This window comes from Pollachius pollachius, assembly GCF_949987615.1.
Source record: "Pollachius pollachius genome assembly, chromosome: 2".
Lineage (NCBI taxonomy): Eukaryota > Metazoa > Chordata > Actinopteri > Gadiformes > Gadidae > Pollachius > Pollachius pollachius.
The window spans coordinates 42,516,279-42,529,687 of NC_136935.1; the positions used below are offsets into that span (position 1 = coordinate 42,516,279).

At 47.9% G+C, this 13,409-nt stretch overlaps 1 protein-coding gene across 2 annotated transcripts in view; it reads left to right on the forward strand.

Moving 5' to 3' along the window:
- The window catches only part of LOC307071545 (noelin-2-like), a gene marked incomplete at its 3' end in the record, with an annotated part of 21,322 nt that extends 10,370 nt beyond the window's left edge, over positions 1–10,952 (forward strand). For both annotated transcript variants that reach the window (XM_079730559.1, XM_079730558.1), the window contains exons 4-8: positions 764–983; positions 3,262–3,368; positions 7,082–7,258; positions 7,788–7,961; positions 10,632–10,952. In XM_079730559.1, the coding sequence (XP_079586685.1) occupies positions 764–983; positions 3,262–3,368; positions 7,082–7,258; positions 7,788–7,961; positions 10,632–10,952 (999 nt within the window). The remainder of the gene's footprint in view (positions 1–763; positions 984–3,261; positions 3,369–7,081; positions 7,259–7,787; positions 7,962–10,631) is intronic.
- Positions 10,953–13,409: the final 2,457 nt, after the last annotated feature.

Here is a 13,409-nt window from a genome sequence, read left to right on the forward strand (position 1 = left end):
CAGGGATTAGCCCTGGCAAAGTGTTAAAATGCCCGCTGGTGATGTGCGCTCTCTGGGGCCTTTTCATGTTGGAGAGGAGGGCCGAATGTCCTGAGGAGATGATAGCCTTTTAGCATTTCCCTCTTTTGCTTTTGCATCCTTCTCCTCTCCTCTCTCTCTCTCTCTCTCTCTCTCTCTCTCTCTCTCTCTCTCTCTCTCTCTCTCTCTCTCTCTCGCTCTCTCTCTCTCTCTCTCTCTCTCTCTCTCTCTTTTGACATTTTCTTCAAGCACTTTCTAGGTCACACGGTTTTTACCCAGTCAACTTCGACCTCTCCCTCTTTTTTCCTCCTTTCATCTTCGACCACTCTTCCTGCGCTCCCCTGTTCGAACCTCTCCTTTCCTCTCTCCTTATTGTTTACCTCTGTAATTACAGCGGGCTGCCGTACACCGACAACACGCCTCTCGCCCAGCCAACGCAAATTATCTCTGTTTCCTGATACGCATTTCCTCCCGTGAGCTGTTTGTTCAGCTTCACACGGTCAATTTGTGCCTATTTCTAGTTGACTCACTGACATCTTCCCCTTGTGTGTCTCCCAATGTCTCATTCTCTCTCTCTCTCTCTCTCTCTCTCTCTCTCTCTCTCTCTCTCTCTCTCTCTCTCTCTCTCTCCCTCTCTCTCCCTCTCTCTCTTTTTCTCTCTCTCTCTCTCTCTCTCTCCCTCTCTCTCTCTCTCTCTCTCTCTCTCGCTCCCTGTCGTTCCCTGTCTCTCTTCCATCCCCACCAGGAGTTAAAGGGCCAGATGTCTCAGCTGCGCCCCCTCCTGTCCGTGGTGGAGCAGTACCGGGCAGACCTGCAGACCCTGGCCACCCTGCGCTGGGAGCTCCTGAATCTGTCCGTCAGCCTGTCCGGCATCCAGGAGGAGATCGGGGCCTACGACTATGAGGAGCTACAGCACAGGGTTCTGATGCTGGAGACCAGACTGCACGCCTGCATGAACAAACTAGGTAGATCATGGGTGATGTCCGCCATCGAGCTTGGCATTTGAACAACTCAAACTGCGTAAAATACTTATATTTGCTGTTTAGTCTCAGAGCCAAAGCCTTTGTGTGAGTTTCATGTACCTTTCCTTACTTTGTGTGACTATGGCATTTGAGGAACATGGTATTATGGTAGAGGTTGGGAGTCTTCATCAAGGATGCCTACAGGTAGGCTCGATAGTGGTGGTAGACCCGAAGAGACTGTTCGGCAATGACGCTAGCTGCTACCCTAGCTAGCCTGTCCCTACTTGAAACATTCTTAAATGTTGTTTTACCTGCTCCTATGAGAAGCGCACAGCAACAATATGGCAGTAGCCTTTACAACTGGCCTTGTTCTATTGACCCCCACCCATCATCTCCTCAGCACAGCCCCTTTTTGATAGACAGGGCTAAGTGCAAATGAACATCATTCGTAGGCGGACTTCAGCATAGTCGACCCGACATTGGCCTGCTGCAGCCCTAGCCCCTTACAGTTGGAGAGTTTAAGAATCCGCTTTCCTCATTAAAAAAAAAGAAAACCGACAGATCAAGAACCAAGATAAACATAGGATTAGCTTTCACGAAATAGAAAGCATTGAAGCGCATTGGATACTTATCTTGCAATGATTGCCTTTTTCCGAGCTCGCCTTTGTAGCTAATCATAATTTGCTATCACAGTATTTAAATTCTCCAGAATCTGAACTGGGCATCCAATGTGTGCAAATTCACATTTGGCTCTGGTGAATGTAGAAAAAGCTGGGAACGGGGGTAGTGACAAATGCTATGGCAATACTATTGACATATAACCCTATAAATGTAAATCGAAAAAAATATATACAGTGTGGTCGTCTTTGCAGGAAAGTTGGCTGGGTAGGAAAGTTAGGAGGACTCCGAAGCAACTTGGTTTATAGAAGTCAATAACTTTAGTCTCCAATAGTTTATACGGCCACCAATTAATGTTTCTAAACTGCCGAGGTGTTCTGCAGCGAAACGACTTGACAGATAATAAAATATCCTTTGGAAACATTGTGGAGCAAAACGCTTTTGCCTGGCAAACAGTATATTTGAAAAGCTGCCAAGGTTACGTTAGGATGGTTGCGTCCAGAAAGCCCTTATAGAAATTGTTTGAAAAATTGTAGGTAATGCAGCTTTAACTGTCCATGAAATATAAACTCCACATTAAAATGATTTAACTAGTTAGTTTTGCATCACATTCCTTTTCAGTCGGAAACCCACTATATTATGTTAGCACCTGAAGGCGCCTAAATTTGTATATCATTGTGAGCCACTCAATAGTATAATATATAATAAAAATAATAACTGGGGGGAGAAATGAATGAATCTAGTCACAAAGTATAATTGATCAGTATTATCAGAACGCTGCAGAAATTGTTTCCTATAATGCATTTTCATTATTTTCCTTTAGAAATGCACATCGAATGGAATTGAGCCTTAAGCCCAAATCACACCGGCGCCGAACGGCGCGCGTCAAACCAACTGCCCCCATTACTTCCGACCTACAAGCACACACCGGCGGCGGCTAAACTCGCGCCAGCGCTTGGCGTGCTGCCCCGCTATCCTTCAAGCTACTATCCTATTCCCTAGCATCCCCGCCTATGAAAAAGTGCTTTTCAAAAGCTGTTTGGTACATCCCGGCTTCATAGAAGGTCCTGTACATTTGGAGATTGTTGATGCATTAGATGAATAACTCTTCAATGCAAAAAGAATGAGCCATGACAGTAAATAAAGTGTGTAAAGTGACTAAACCGTAGACCGTAGAAGTGCCCGACAGTACATAATGTAACTATGAATTAATGTGACTATCATTGTTAGCACAAACAGAGGATCATGGGCATCAGGGCCATATATGTAGTATTAAAACAACTGGTATAACGTTATAGTAGCCTTTAACGACTATGTTTTAGTTGATCTGCTTTCAAAATATAAACACAACGTTGCAGCAGCAGTGCGCCGCTTCCTATTGGTGCTAGGGACGGCAATTGATGTGTGTGTGTGTAAAATATGCATCGCGGCGCTGCGCCGCCAGTGTGTGGCCACCTTTATTCTTTGACTGGGCTTACACCCGACGCGTCTGGGGCGCTTCCAACACTTCTTTAGATCTAGATTTAGATTTAGATTTAGATTTAGATTTAGATTTATTTGTCGTTGCACAGAAATACAACGAAATCCAATGCACTCACGTGCTGGACTCATTAAAAAAAAGAAAGGTAGCATAATAAATGCTTTTCCTCTGTGCTGTGTACAGGCTGTGGTCGTTTGACCTGGGTGAGCATCCCGATCACTGTGAGGGCCTCTGGCTCTCGCTTTGGCTCCTGGATGACCGACGCCATGATACCCAGCTCCGACAGCAGGGTAAGGGGCTTCCCGTTGGATAGATCTCCATCTATCAGACTACCTATCTTATCTATTCCATGTAGCTATCTATCTGTCTATCTCTCTAGCTTCCTATTTGTCGATCTATAGATGGATAGATCTATTATGACATCCATCACCCTTGTCTCTCTCTCTCTCTCTCTCTCTCTCTCTCTCTCTCTCTCTCTCTCTCTCTCCCCCTCTTCCTTGCGTTCTCTTTAAAGCACATATAAAGCTAGTTGTCACGGTGACAGCCACCCAGTTGCCAGGTGTGATTTATATCGCCGTGGTGACCTGGGGCTGTTCCCTAATAGACCATATAGCTGGTTTACAAGAAAGAGCTGTTAACAGCCACAGTACTTTGTTTATTGCTTTCTGTGTGACTCAACTGAAAGTCTGGCTGTTGTTTCAGTAACTCGGTTTTCGGGCGGGATTGCTTTGCGTTGAACACAATGCGTGCGATAGCACTGTTGGGTACAGAAAACCCTGTGCTTTTCAGTCGCCTTGCTTTTTTGCCTTTTCCTTCTATCTGTTCCTCTGCAACTGTCGCATTGCCTTCCCTGATGCCGGTGTCTCTCCTAATGGACTTGAGGAGTTGAGCAGTTTTCAATGTGCAGTGCATGGCTCACCATACCAACCACTGCTCCTCTTTGTCATGGAAACACACATCCACACACACATACACATACACACACACACACACACACACACACACACACACACACACACACACACACACACACACACACACACACCACACACACACACACACACACACACAAACACACACTCTCTCTCTCTCACCACCCTTATGCCGGCGTGCCCATGGTAATCTTCATCTGGCACACATACATACAAACACACATTCACACACACACGCAAACACACACACACACACACACTCACACGCAACTGCACACACATGCATACACACGCACACGAACACACGCACACACACACACCTACACACACACACACACACACACACACACACACACATACACACACACAGACACACACATACACACACACACATACTTACACAACATAAAATCGCAGCGGATCTGTCAACTGTCCTTAAACATCCCTCAGTACAATGCATCATGCTCCCAGTTAGGCATTCAATCAATTCTTAATTACCACTGTGGCACCACTGTGTACTGAATGAATCTGTGTGCACTTTTGTGTGTGTGTGTGTGTGTGTGTGTGTGTGTGTGTGTGTTTCTGTGTGTGTGTGTGTGTCTGCCTGCAGGGTGTGTGTCTGCATGTGTGTGTGTGTGTGTGTGTCATATTTTATATGCTGCCATGCACTAGGCGCACACATGCCCTCATCCCGGGGAACAGCTGCTGTGTGTGTGTGTGTGTGTGTGTTTGTGTGTGTGTGTTTTTTTGTCTGTGTGTGTGTGTGTGTGTGTGTGTGTGTGTGTGTGTGTGTGTGTGTGTGTGTGTGTGTGTGTGTGTGTGTGTGTGTGTACTCCCTGATGTGCCACAACGGCACGCATAAAGATGAAGAGTGGAGGAAGTTGGAGTGGGAAGTTAGCAAGCTGCTGGCGGGGGTATTGGTGCTGGTGCTGATGCTGGTGGTGGCAGTGGTGAAGGGGGTTGTGGTGATGGGGCTGGTGGCGGTGGTTCGGGTGATGTTACAAAAGACGTGTGAATAAAAAGAGGTTATTTTTATGGACACAAAAGACCAAATTATAGCAGCGCCAGAGCGAGAGAAAACAAACAATAAAGATAGGAACTGAGACAAGGGGAGAGAGAGAAGAGGGGAGCAAGGAGATGAGGGAGAAAGGAGGGGACAAGAGGGAGGGAAGAAGAGGTAAAAAACATAACATAATTTGGGTCAAGGCCAAGTCGGGAGGTGGAGGAAGGGGGGGGGGGGGTTATAAAAGGGAGGGGGGACAGCGAGGCAATTACCTCAGCGTACATATAGCCCCCCCCCCCCAAACAACAGCTAGTGCTCCTATAAAACAAAAGGTGCAAGTCCCCGATAGTGAAACAGAGGAGCTCTAAGCAACACCCTCTCCTCCTGCAACTCTTTTTGCAATCTTTCTCTAATATCCGAACCGCACTGGGAGGCTTTGTTCGAAAATAAAGCAAGCCGTGAACTACAGGGGGGCGTGCTGCTGTCAGAAAAACCCAAGGACGCGGTCGCAAAGGGTACACGGCCGAGTGGAGCAGGGGGGAGGTGGTGATTCACAGGAATGGCAGCGCAGGGCTGGGTCGGGGGCTGCCTTCGCACTGAGATGCACCGCACGACGGAAAAAGGCAGGAGGTGAATGGAGTGCCAGGGTCACAGAGTCACTGCACTGAAAAAAGAATCAGAGTAAGATGGAGAGGAGAGAGAGAGAGAGAGAGAGAGAGAGAGAGGGTAAGCAAAGATTGGGAGAGGGGGAACGGTCTCTGCCAGAAGCGCCGTGGGTTATTGAAGTACAGTTTGAATGGGGTGTTATTTTTCAAGCCACATAATCAGTGAAAATCATTTGCTTTTGTCTGCGACCCTTTCATATTTTATATGCCGTCTTCCATAAATGCTTTGTACTGCTGAAGGTTAACAACATTATTGAGTTGCAAAGAGGCATAAGACGAAACACATTTCTATATTACCCTTTCATGGCTCGGGAAGTGGCACCAAGAACAATGGACCTCTCCCATTCCCCGCTCTTTTACCTCTCTCTTGCTATTACTATTATGTTTCTGCTGCCCTCTTTGATAATTAATGCCCTTTCCCTTCTACACACACACACACAAACACACACACACGACACACAACCACACATCCACACACACACCCACACAAACACTCACACACACCGACTGCGACACACACACAAAAACACACCTGCCCCACAATCTTCATTACCGCTATCTGATTTCTTTGTGTGTTTATCTATCTTATTACCTCTGTGTTAGCTTTTCGTTTTCTCCATTTATCTCTTCCTCTCTCCCCCTCCGCCCCTGTTCCCCACTCCTCTTCCTATCTCCCCGCTCCCCCTTGTCTTGTCTCCCTCCTCCCTGCTCCTCCTATACACTTTCGTATTATATCCTATGCTGTCGGCTCTTCGCTCTCTTGCTCTCTCAACTCTCATCCACTATTCTGGAATCCCCTCCTCTCTCCTCTCCCCTCTTCCCCTCTCTTCTCCTCTCCCCTCCTCTCATCTCCTCCCCCCTCATCTCCTCCCCCCTCCTACCCTCTTCCCGCTCTATACTCTCCTCTCATCCTCTCCTCCACTCTCTTCTCCTCTCCCCTCCTCTCATCTCCTCCCCCCTCCTTCCCTCTTCCCTCTCTATACTCTCCTCTCATCCTCTCCTCCACTCTCTTCTCCTCTCCCCTCCTCTCATCTCCTCCCCTCTCCTCTCAGCCACAACCCCCCCCCCCCCCCCCCCCCCACTCTCCTCCGGCCTCCGCCTCACACTCTGTCCTACATTTACCATGTTCCCATTACTCATAAATGTCCCAGTTTCACCTTTCATACGCCACTGCCACCACCATTATCATTTGGCGGTTGGATTAATGCCTTCCCCTGTTCTGAAGCATAAGGAAGTCACATTTTCTTCACCAGTGTGAAAAACGCTCCCACAGATGTCCCAGCCTGGCATCCATTCATCACTCCATTACATTGTATTCTGTATCCTCTGGAGTTCATTGTGTGTCCTCTGCCACCCTTTCTAAGCAGCGCCTGACCCTAACATCAGTACTCTCCGCCCATCAGGTGTGGTCTATGGACGGCTACTATAAAGGCAGGCGCGTGCTGGAGTACAGAACCATGGGGGACTTCACCAAGGGCCAGAATTTCGTGCAGCATCTGCTGCCCCACCCCTGGGCCGGGACCGGTCATGTGGTCTACAACGGTTCACTGTACTACAACAAGCATCAGACCAACATCCTGGTATGAGGAGGATGATAATGATGATGCTGATAATGATGAGGAAGAGGATGATGATAATGACCATGATCCTCATGATGACCATGATGCAGCTGTGGTCCATGTACGCAGGTGTCCCGCAAGTGATCCCAGTGTGTGTGCGCGTGTATCCACATCTGTGTCCCATTAATGCCGACATGCATCAATTCATTTGTTCATCCATTGATTGCTTCACACATCTTTTGTGTGTTAATGTGTCTTTATCGGTGTGTGTGTGTGCGTGTGTGTGTGCGTGTATGTGCATCTGTGTGTGTTGGTGTCTGTGTGTGTGCATGTATGTGTATTTGTGTGTGTGTGTGCATGTGTGTGTGTGTGTGTGTGTGTGTGTGCATGCATGTGTATCTGTGTGTGTGTGTGTGTGTGTGTGTGCACGCATGCGTATCTATGTGTGTGTGTGTGTGTGTGTGTGTACGTATGCATGTGTGCATGCGTGTGTACGCGTGTGTACATGTGTGTGTGTGTGTGTATGTGTGCATGTGTTCTGTGTCTCCAGGTCCAGTATCATTTCCGCTCGCGCACCGTGGTGCTGCAGCGCAGTCTGAGCGGGGCGGGCTACAACAACACCTTCCCCTACAGCTGGGGGGGGTCCTCGGATATCGACCTGATGGCAGACGAGACCGGCCTCTGGGCCATCTACACCTCCATACCCAGCGCTGGGAACATACTGGTAAGGGAGGGTGTGTGTGTGTGTGTGTGTGTGTGTGTGTGTGTGAGTGTCTGCGTGTGTGCGTGTCTGCGTGTGTGAGTGTGGCTGTGAGCCTCAGCGTGTGGGAGTGTATGTGTGAGTGTGTGTGTCTGTGTGTCATTCTTTCTTTTAATGGGATGCATTGTTATTTGCTGGTGTGTCATTGGTCGTCCGGGCTCGTCATCGATGATTCATCGGTATCACAGCATTGTCCCACACAGTCTATCAATGTACATTTAAAGGGAAAAAGAAACGGTGTTCCTGAATCACACATCGTTTCTCAACAGGCTGACAGTTCATTTATCACCGAAGAATCTCATTTCCTGCTGGGGCTTGTAGTGTCTGTGGATATTGCTGTGGACATTACATGGAATGGAGATCCCGTGAAAGGAACGCGCAAATGAAACATGACCACATTCACATCCATTATGAGCCGACTCTTGCATAATCAGAGTCGAAGTCCTGTCGTTTGACGGTCGTGTGCTCTGATTGTGTGAGCAAAGTGTAGACGGAGGGACTTGAAAGTGCAACAAAGTCATGGCGGAGGAAAATACAAACACAATTTCACTAAACGTATAATAACACATATTGTGCCACTGTCTGGGGGAATACTCGATTCTGATTGGCTGCAGGGTGTGCATTAACCCCTGATATACGGACACCTGCTAAGTAGTTCCAGTCAAATTGTCTGTACAGAAAACGCGATTATATGCTATAGACCCTAAAGTATCTGTAGATAAAGGCTGGGACGAATTTCGAATTATAAATATGTACAATGCATAGCGTTAGCTTCTCTGGCTCAAAGCTGAGTGGACTAGAATACCTTGCGTTGCCAAGCCGTAGCTAAGGTTCGTCCTATTTACTTGAGGAGTGAACAATGTTTCCGTTGCATAAGAACCTTACGGGAGGGTAATAATTGTTCCAGGTATTAGTCAAACCCTCAGGCGTTACCAGGGAAACAAAGTTATGGCTTGTGAAAAACTTTATTATTGGATTGAAAACGCATGAAAATATAAATGAATGGTCTAAATTTATATTCTTTGGAAAGTGACCATGGTATTAGCAGGATAATGCCCTTCCATTATCAGGAATAAATGGACTTCGCGGAGGCAACCCTCCGTTGCGCGTCAGAGGGTTCTAAGGCGTCGTCCATTAATACCTGATAATGGACATCTCGCCAGGCATTATCCCTTACACATCACATAACATATATCTCTCAGTAAACACAAGATCCACAAAGTGTGAGTCCCGTTGTAGACAGCCTGCAGGGTGGGATATATGACGACCCATTAGGACCTAATGGGCGATGTCATTATCAATTTCGACATTTTCCAAAAATGGTTTCCATCATGTGCAGTGCTGGCATCAGCACCTCTTCAGTTAAAAACGAGTGGGTTGGGTTGATAAATGTGATAGCTTCGGAATCTAAATATTTATTGTATTGGATTTCATGTGCTTTGGCAGCATGATCATACATTTCCCGTGCCAATACACCATTTGAATAAGTAGTAAAAGTGTCCTCTGAAACACAACTCTGAAAGTACAAATGCAATATATAATGTAACTATAAAAATGTTGCATAAAGGTACCAAACAGCGCTATAGAAATAAAATAAACCTCACTTGACACGACATCCTGTGTCAATAAGAGTCGTTTGAAGTTAATTTAATTACAGTCATAAGGCAGTATAAATTCAGAGTGTCCTCTGAATAGTATGAGAGACTCAGAAACCAGGGACTCAACTCAAGGCCACAAATGCATAAACATTAGGACCATGAATATCTCCAGTATTAATAAATACTTAATGATGCTGCAGGTAAGATTCAAGAGCTATTATATATGATATGATGTTGTCTGTTAGAAGTGGCCCAGCTGCAAGAATATCCATTCTGAGTTGACTGCGTCTGCCTTTCTAAAAGCAAATTTAGATTTTAGACCACGCTTGGCCCATTTCTGACCAATCAGGGCATCTCTCCCTTAATTCGTCTGGGGAATCCATCTTGCCTGTCATCGCAGGTACATGAATGCCACACATCTCAATGGCGAGTGAAACGAGGGAGGGAGTGAGAGCGAGGGAAAGTTTAATCTTATTCTGACTTTTAAAATCTCACTGTCAACTGCTCTCCTCTGCTACCTATCTCTTTACAACCCTTGAATCTCATCTTTCAACAAAAAAAAAGGATTACCACACCAATGCTCGTAGCCTGCTATGAGGACATCTCGTCCATTTTTCTAAAGACAAAAATAAAATTAGAAACTTAACCCAACAGTATACACAATCAACGGTTGAGAACTTGTCAGAGATTTGTGTCCGCCGTGGTGTGTGACATCTGTCTGTTCATGACCCAGGGGCAATTCTAGGTTCTGACTTTGGGGGGGTGTAAATCAATCAATTTATCTTTCTCTCCCACACACTGTATAACAGTCTGCTGATTTATTGTCGGAAAAGCACAGATCATTTGTTACAGTTTAACCTCAGTTAAATCCATAATACCAACATGATTATTTCATCCCAGAGGAAAGGAATATTAAACACATTTTGGCTAGTCTCTAGCTCTTTTAAAGAAGAGCAAGTTTTGGGTGGGCATGAGCATGACCAAAAAAGGGTTAGCTTCGCCAGTGGCGTGACCACACCCCCCTTGTTCCCCCCAGGTGAGCCGTCTGGACCCCCGCTCCTTGGAGGTCCTGCAGAGCTGGGACACGGGCTTCCCCAAGCGCAGCGCGGGCGAGGCCTTCATGATCTGTGGCACCCTCTACGTCACCAACTCCCACCTGGCCGGCGCCAAGGTGCACTTCGCCTACCACACCAACACGTCCACGTACGAGTACACGGACATCCCCTTCCACAACCAGTACTCCCACATCTCCATGATGGACTACAACCCCCGGGAGAGAGCGCTGTTCACCTGGAACAACGGACACCAGGTCCTCTACAACGTCACGCTGTTCCACGTCATCCGCAGCGACGGATAGGTGGGGATGGGGCAGGGGGGGGGGAACCGGGGGGGCGAGAGACACTGGACAGACAGGGGGGAGAGACACTGGTCAGACAGGGGGGAGAGACACTGGACAGACAGGGGGGAGAGACACTGGTCAGACAGGGGGGAGAGACACTGGTCAGACAGGGGGAGAGACACTGGTCAGACAGGGGGGAGAGACACTGGTCAGACAGGGGGAGAGACACTGGTCAGACAGGGGGGAGAGACACTGGTCAGACAGGGGGGAGAGACACTGGTCAGACAGGGGGGAGAGAGGGGGGGAGGACGAGAGACCCTGGATAGACAGAGAGAGAGAGAGGGAGGGGGAGGGACCGTGGAGAGACAGACAGAGAGATTTATTAAGTGTAGAGATAGATGGTATATATACGGAGAGAGTGGGAGGGAGGAAGGGAGGGAGGGAGCTAGAAAGAGGGAGGGGGGATAGAAAAAGATGGAGTGAACGCGAGAATGCGAGCAACTTTTTTGTACATTGATTTTGTTCAGAGTTGGAATGCCCTCTAGAAACAACACAATACAACACACAAACACAATAACGCACACACACACACACACACACACACACACACACACACACACACACACACACACACACGCATGTACATACACATAAAGACATCCCGGCTGGAGAGTACGACTGTCTGTGACGTGCCCAGGGCACCATCTGGCCCCTTGTGTCCTACTCACTGAAGAAATAACAAACATAAAAATGCATGGGAATCAAACACGCGTGTCCAGAGGTCACTGGCTCAGGAGACTGAGGCAACGTTGTGGAGCAGGAAACAAAACCCTGTGGGAACGCAGGTGGGTTGGTGGGTGGGTGAGTGGGTGGGTGAGTGGGTGGGTGGGTGGGTGGGTTGGTTGGTTGGGTGGATAAAGGTGTGCGGGGGGGTGTTGTGGGATGGTAAGTGGGTGAGGCTAGGCGGGGGAGTGATAATGGGTGGGGCTGCTCGATGCGGGTGGGATACGGTCGTGGTTGTCAGGGTGGGCGGGAACATTGAATGGGGTTGGGGTTGGGGGCGGGTGGATGGACCTGTTTGGATATAGGAGCGGTGGTGGGGGTGTTGTCTGAGGGGGGCTGCCTGGGGGTTCATCAGTCTCAGCTCATTGGGATTCAGCTGCCATCTCCCCCCCCCCCCCCCCCCCCCCCCCCCCCCCCCAGTGGCGGGGAAGTGATCAGGGGAAGTTGAGGTCAGGGGGAGACGGACTCTGCGGTGGGATTTGAATTCGCCTCATGCCTGAGAGCGCCGCTGAGCCGGTGGGCCGGGGCCCCAGCTGTAGCGCTGAGACCCCGGGGGGGGGGGGGGGGGGGGGGTGTGCTGTGGTCGTGGACGTGATCCGTCGGCATGGTCCTTCGTGTAATAAAAGCTAAGTGTTGAAACTGTGTCGAGACTCTTCATGGGCGCCGCGGAGATGTGTTGTTTCAGGTGCTGATTGGTCTGTGTGTGAGCGTGTGTGAGTGTGCCATTTGATATGGAAGATGATCTAATGGGATGTTTCCGCTAGAAAACACTAAACGAGTGTCTGTGTGTGTACCTGAGTGCATAAGTGGATGTAAATAAGTGTGTGTGTGTGTGTGTTTGTGTTTGTGTGCGTGTGTGCGTGTGTGTGTGTGTGTTTGTGTGTGTGTTTGTGTATCTGATATTTAAAATTTTTTTTAATGAGATGAGGGAAAGTAGAACCTGGATCTGTGTGTGTGTGTGTGTGTGTGTTTGTGTGTGTGTGTAAGTGTGTATGTGTGTGTGTAAGTGTGTGTGTGTGTGTGTTTCTGTGCCTATGTGAGGGATCTAGACCTGATTATCTGAAGCGTGGATAATAGTATAAAATCAGCCAATGAGCAGAGGTGTTAGATAACAACAGCTCTCAGGTCACTGGGGCTTCTCAGACGCTGCTGTTTATGAGGCTGTTTTTGGTTCTGACGGGACTTGTAATGGAAGAGCACATCGCAGAAAATAACCTAAGCACTGCAGCGCACAAACACACACACACACTCACACACAAGCACACACAAGCACACAAACACATACACAAACAAACACACACTCACACTCCTGCTTAAATTATATTTATATCCCAACAATGTACGAAAATTGGTAAAATTAGTTGAAAGCTATTGAAATAACGGTGCGATGTAAGGACAAAAATGCCTTATACTGCACAGTAACCCTTCAGTTGCCATGGCTACAGTAATTGTGATATTCCATTCTGGCAAAAACCACACGGCATCAATTCATCTGTTCTTGTTCCTCACATATTATTAATATTAAAGTGTAATGGTAGGCATTTTGGAGAAGCCAGCCAGAGTGAGCCAGATTCTGAAAGTATCCAACTGAAAACATCCCATCCATTCCTTCAGGCCCCTCTCCAAAGCAGCTCGCTATAGCTTTAGCAATAGGGCAGCCTAGCCTTATGTCTGACCCCCGTCGTGCGCAAT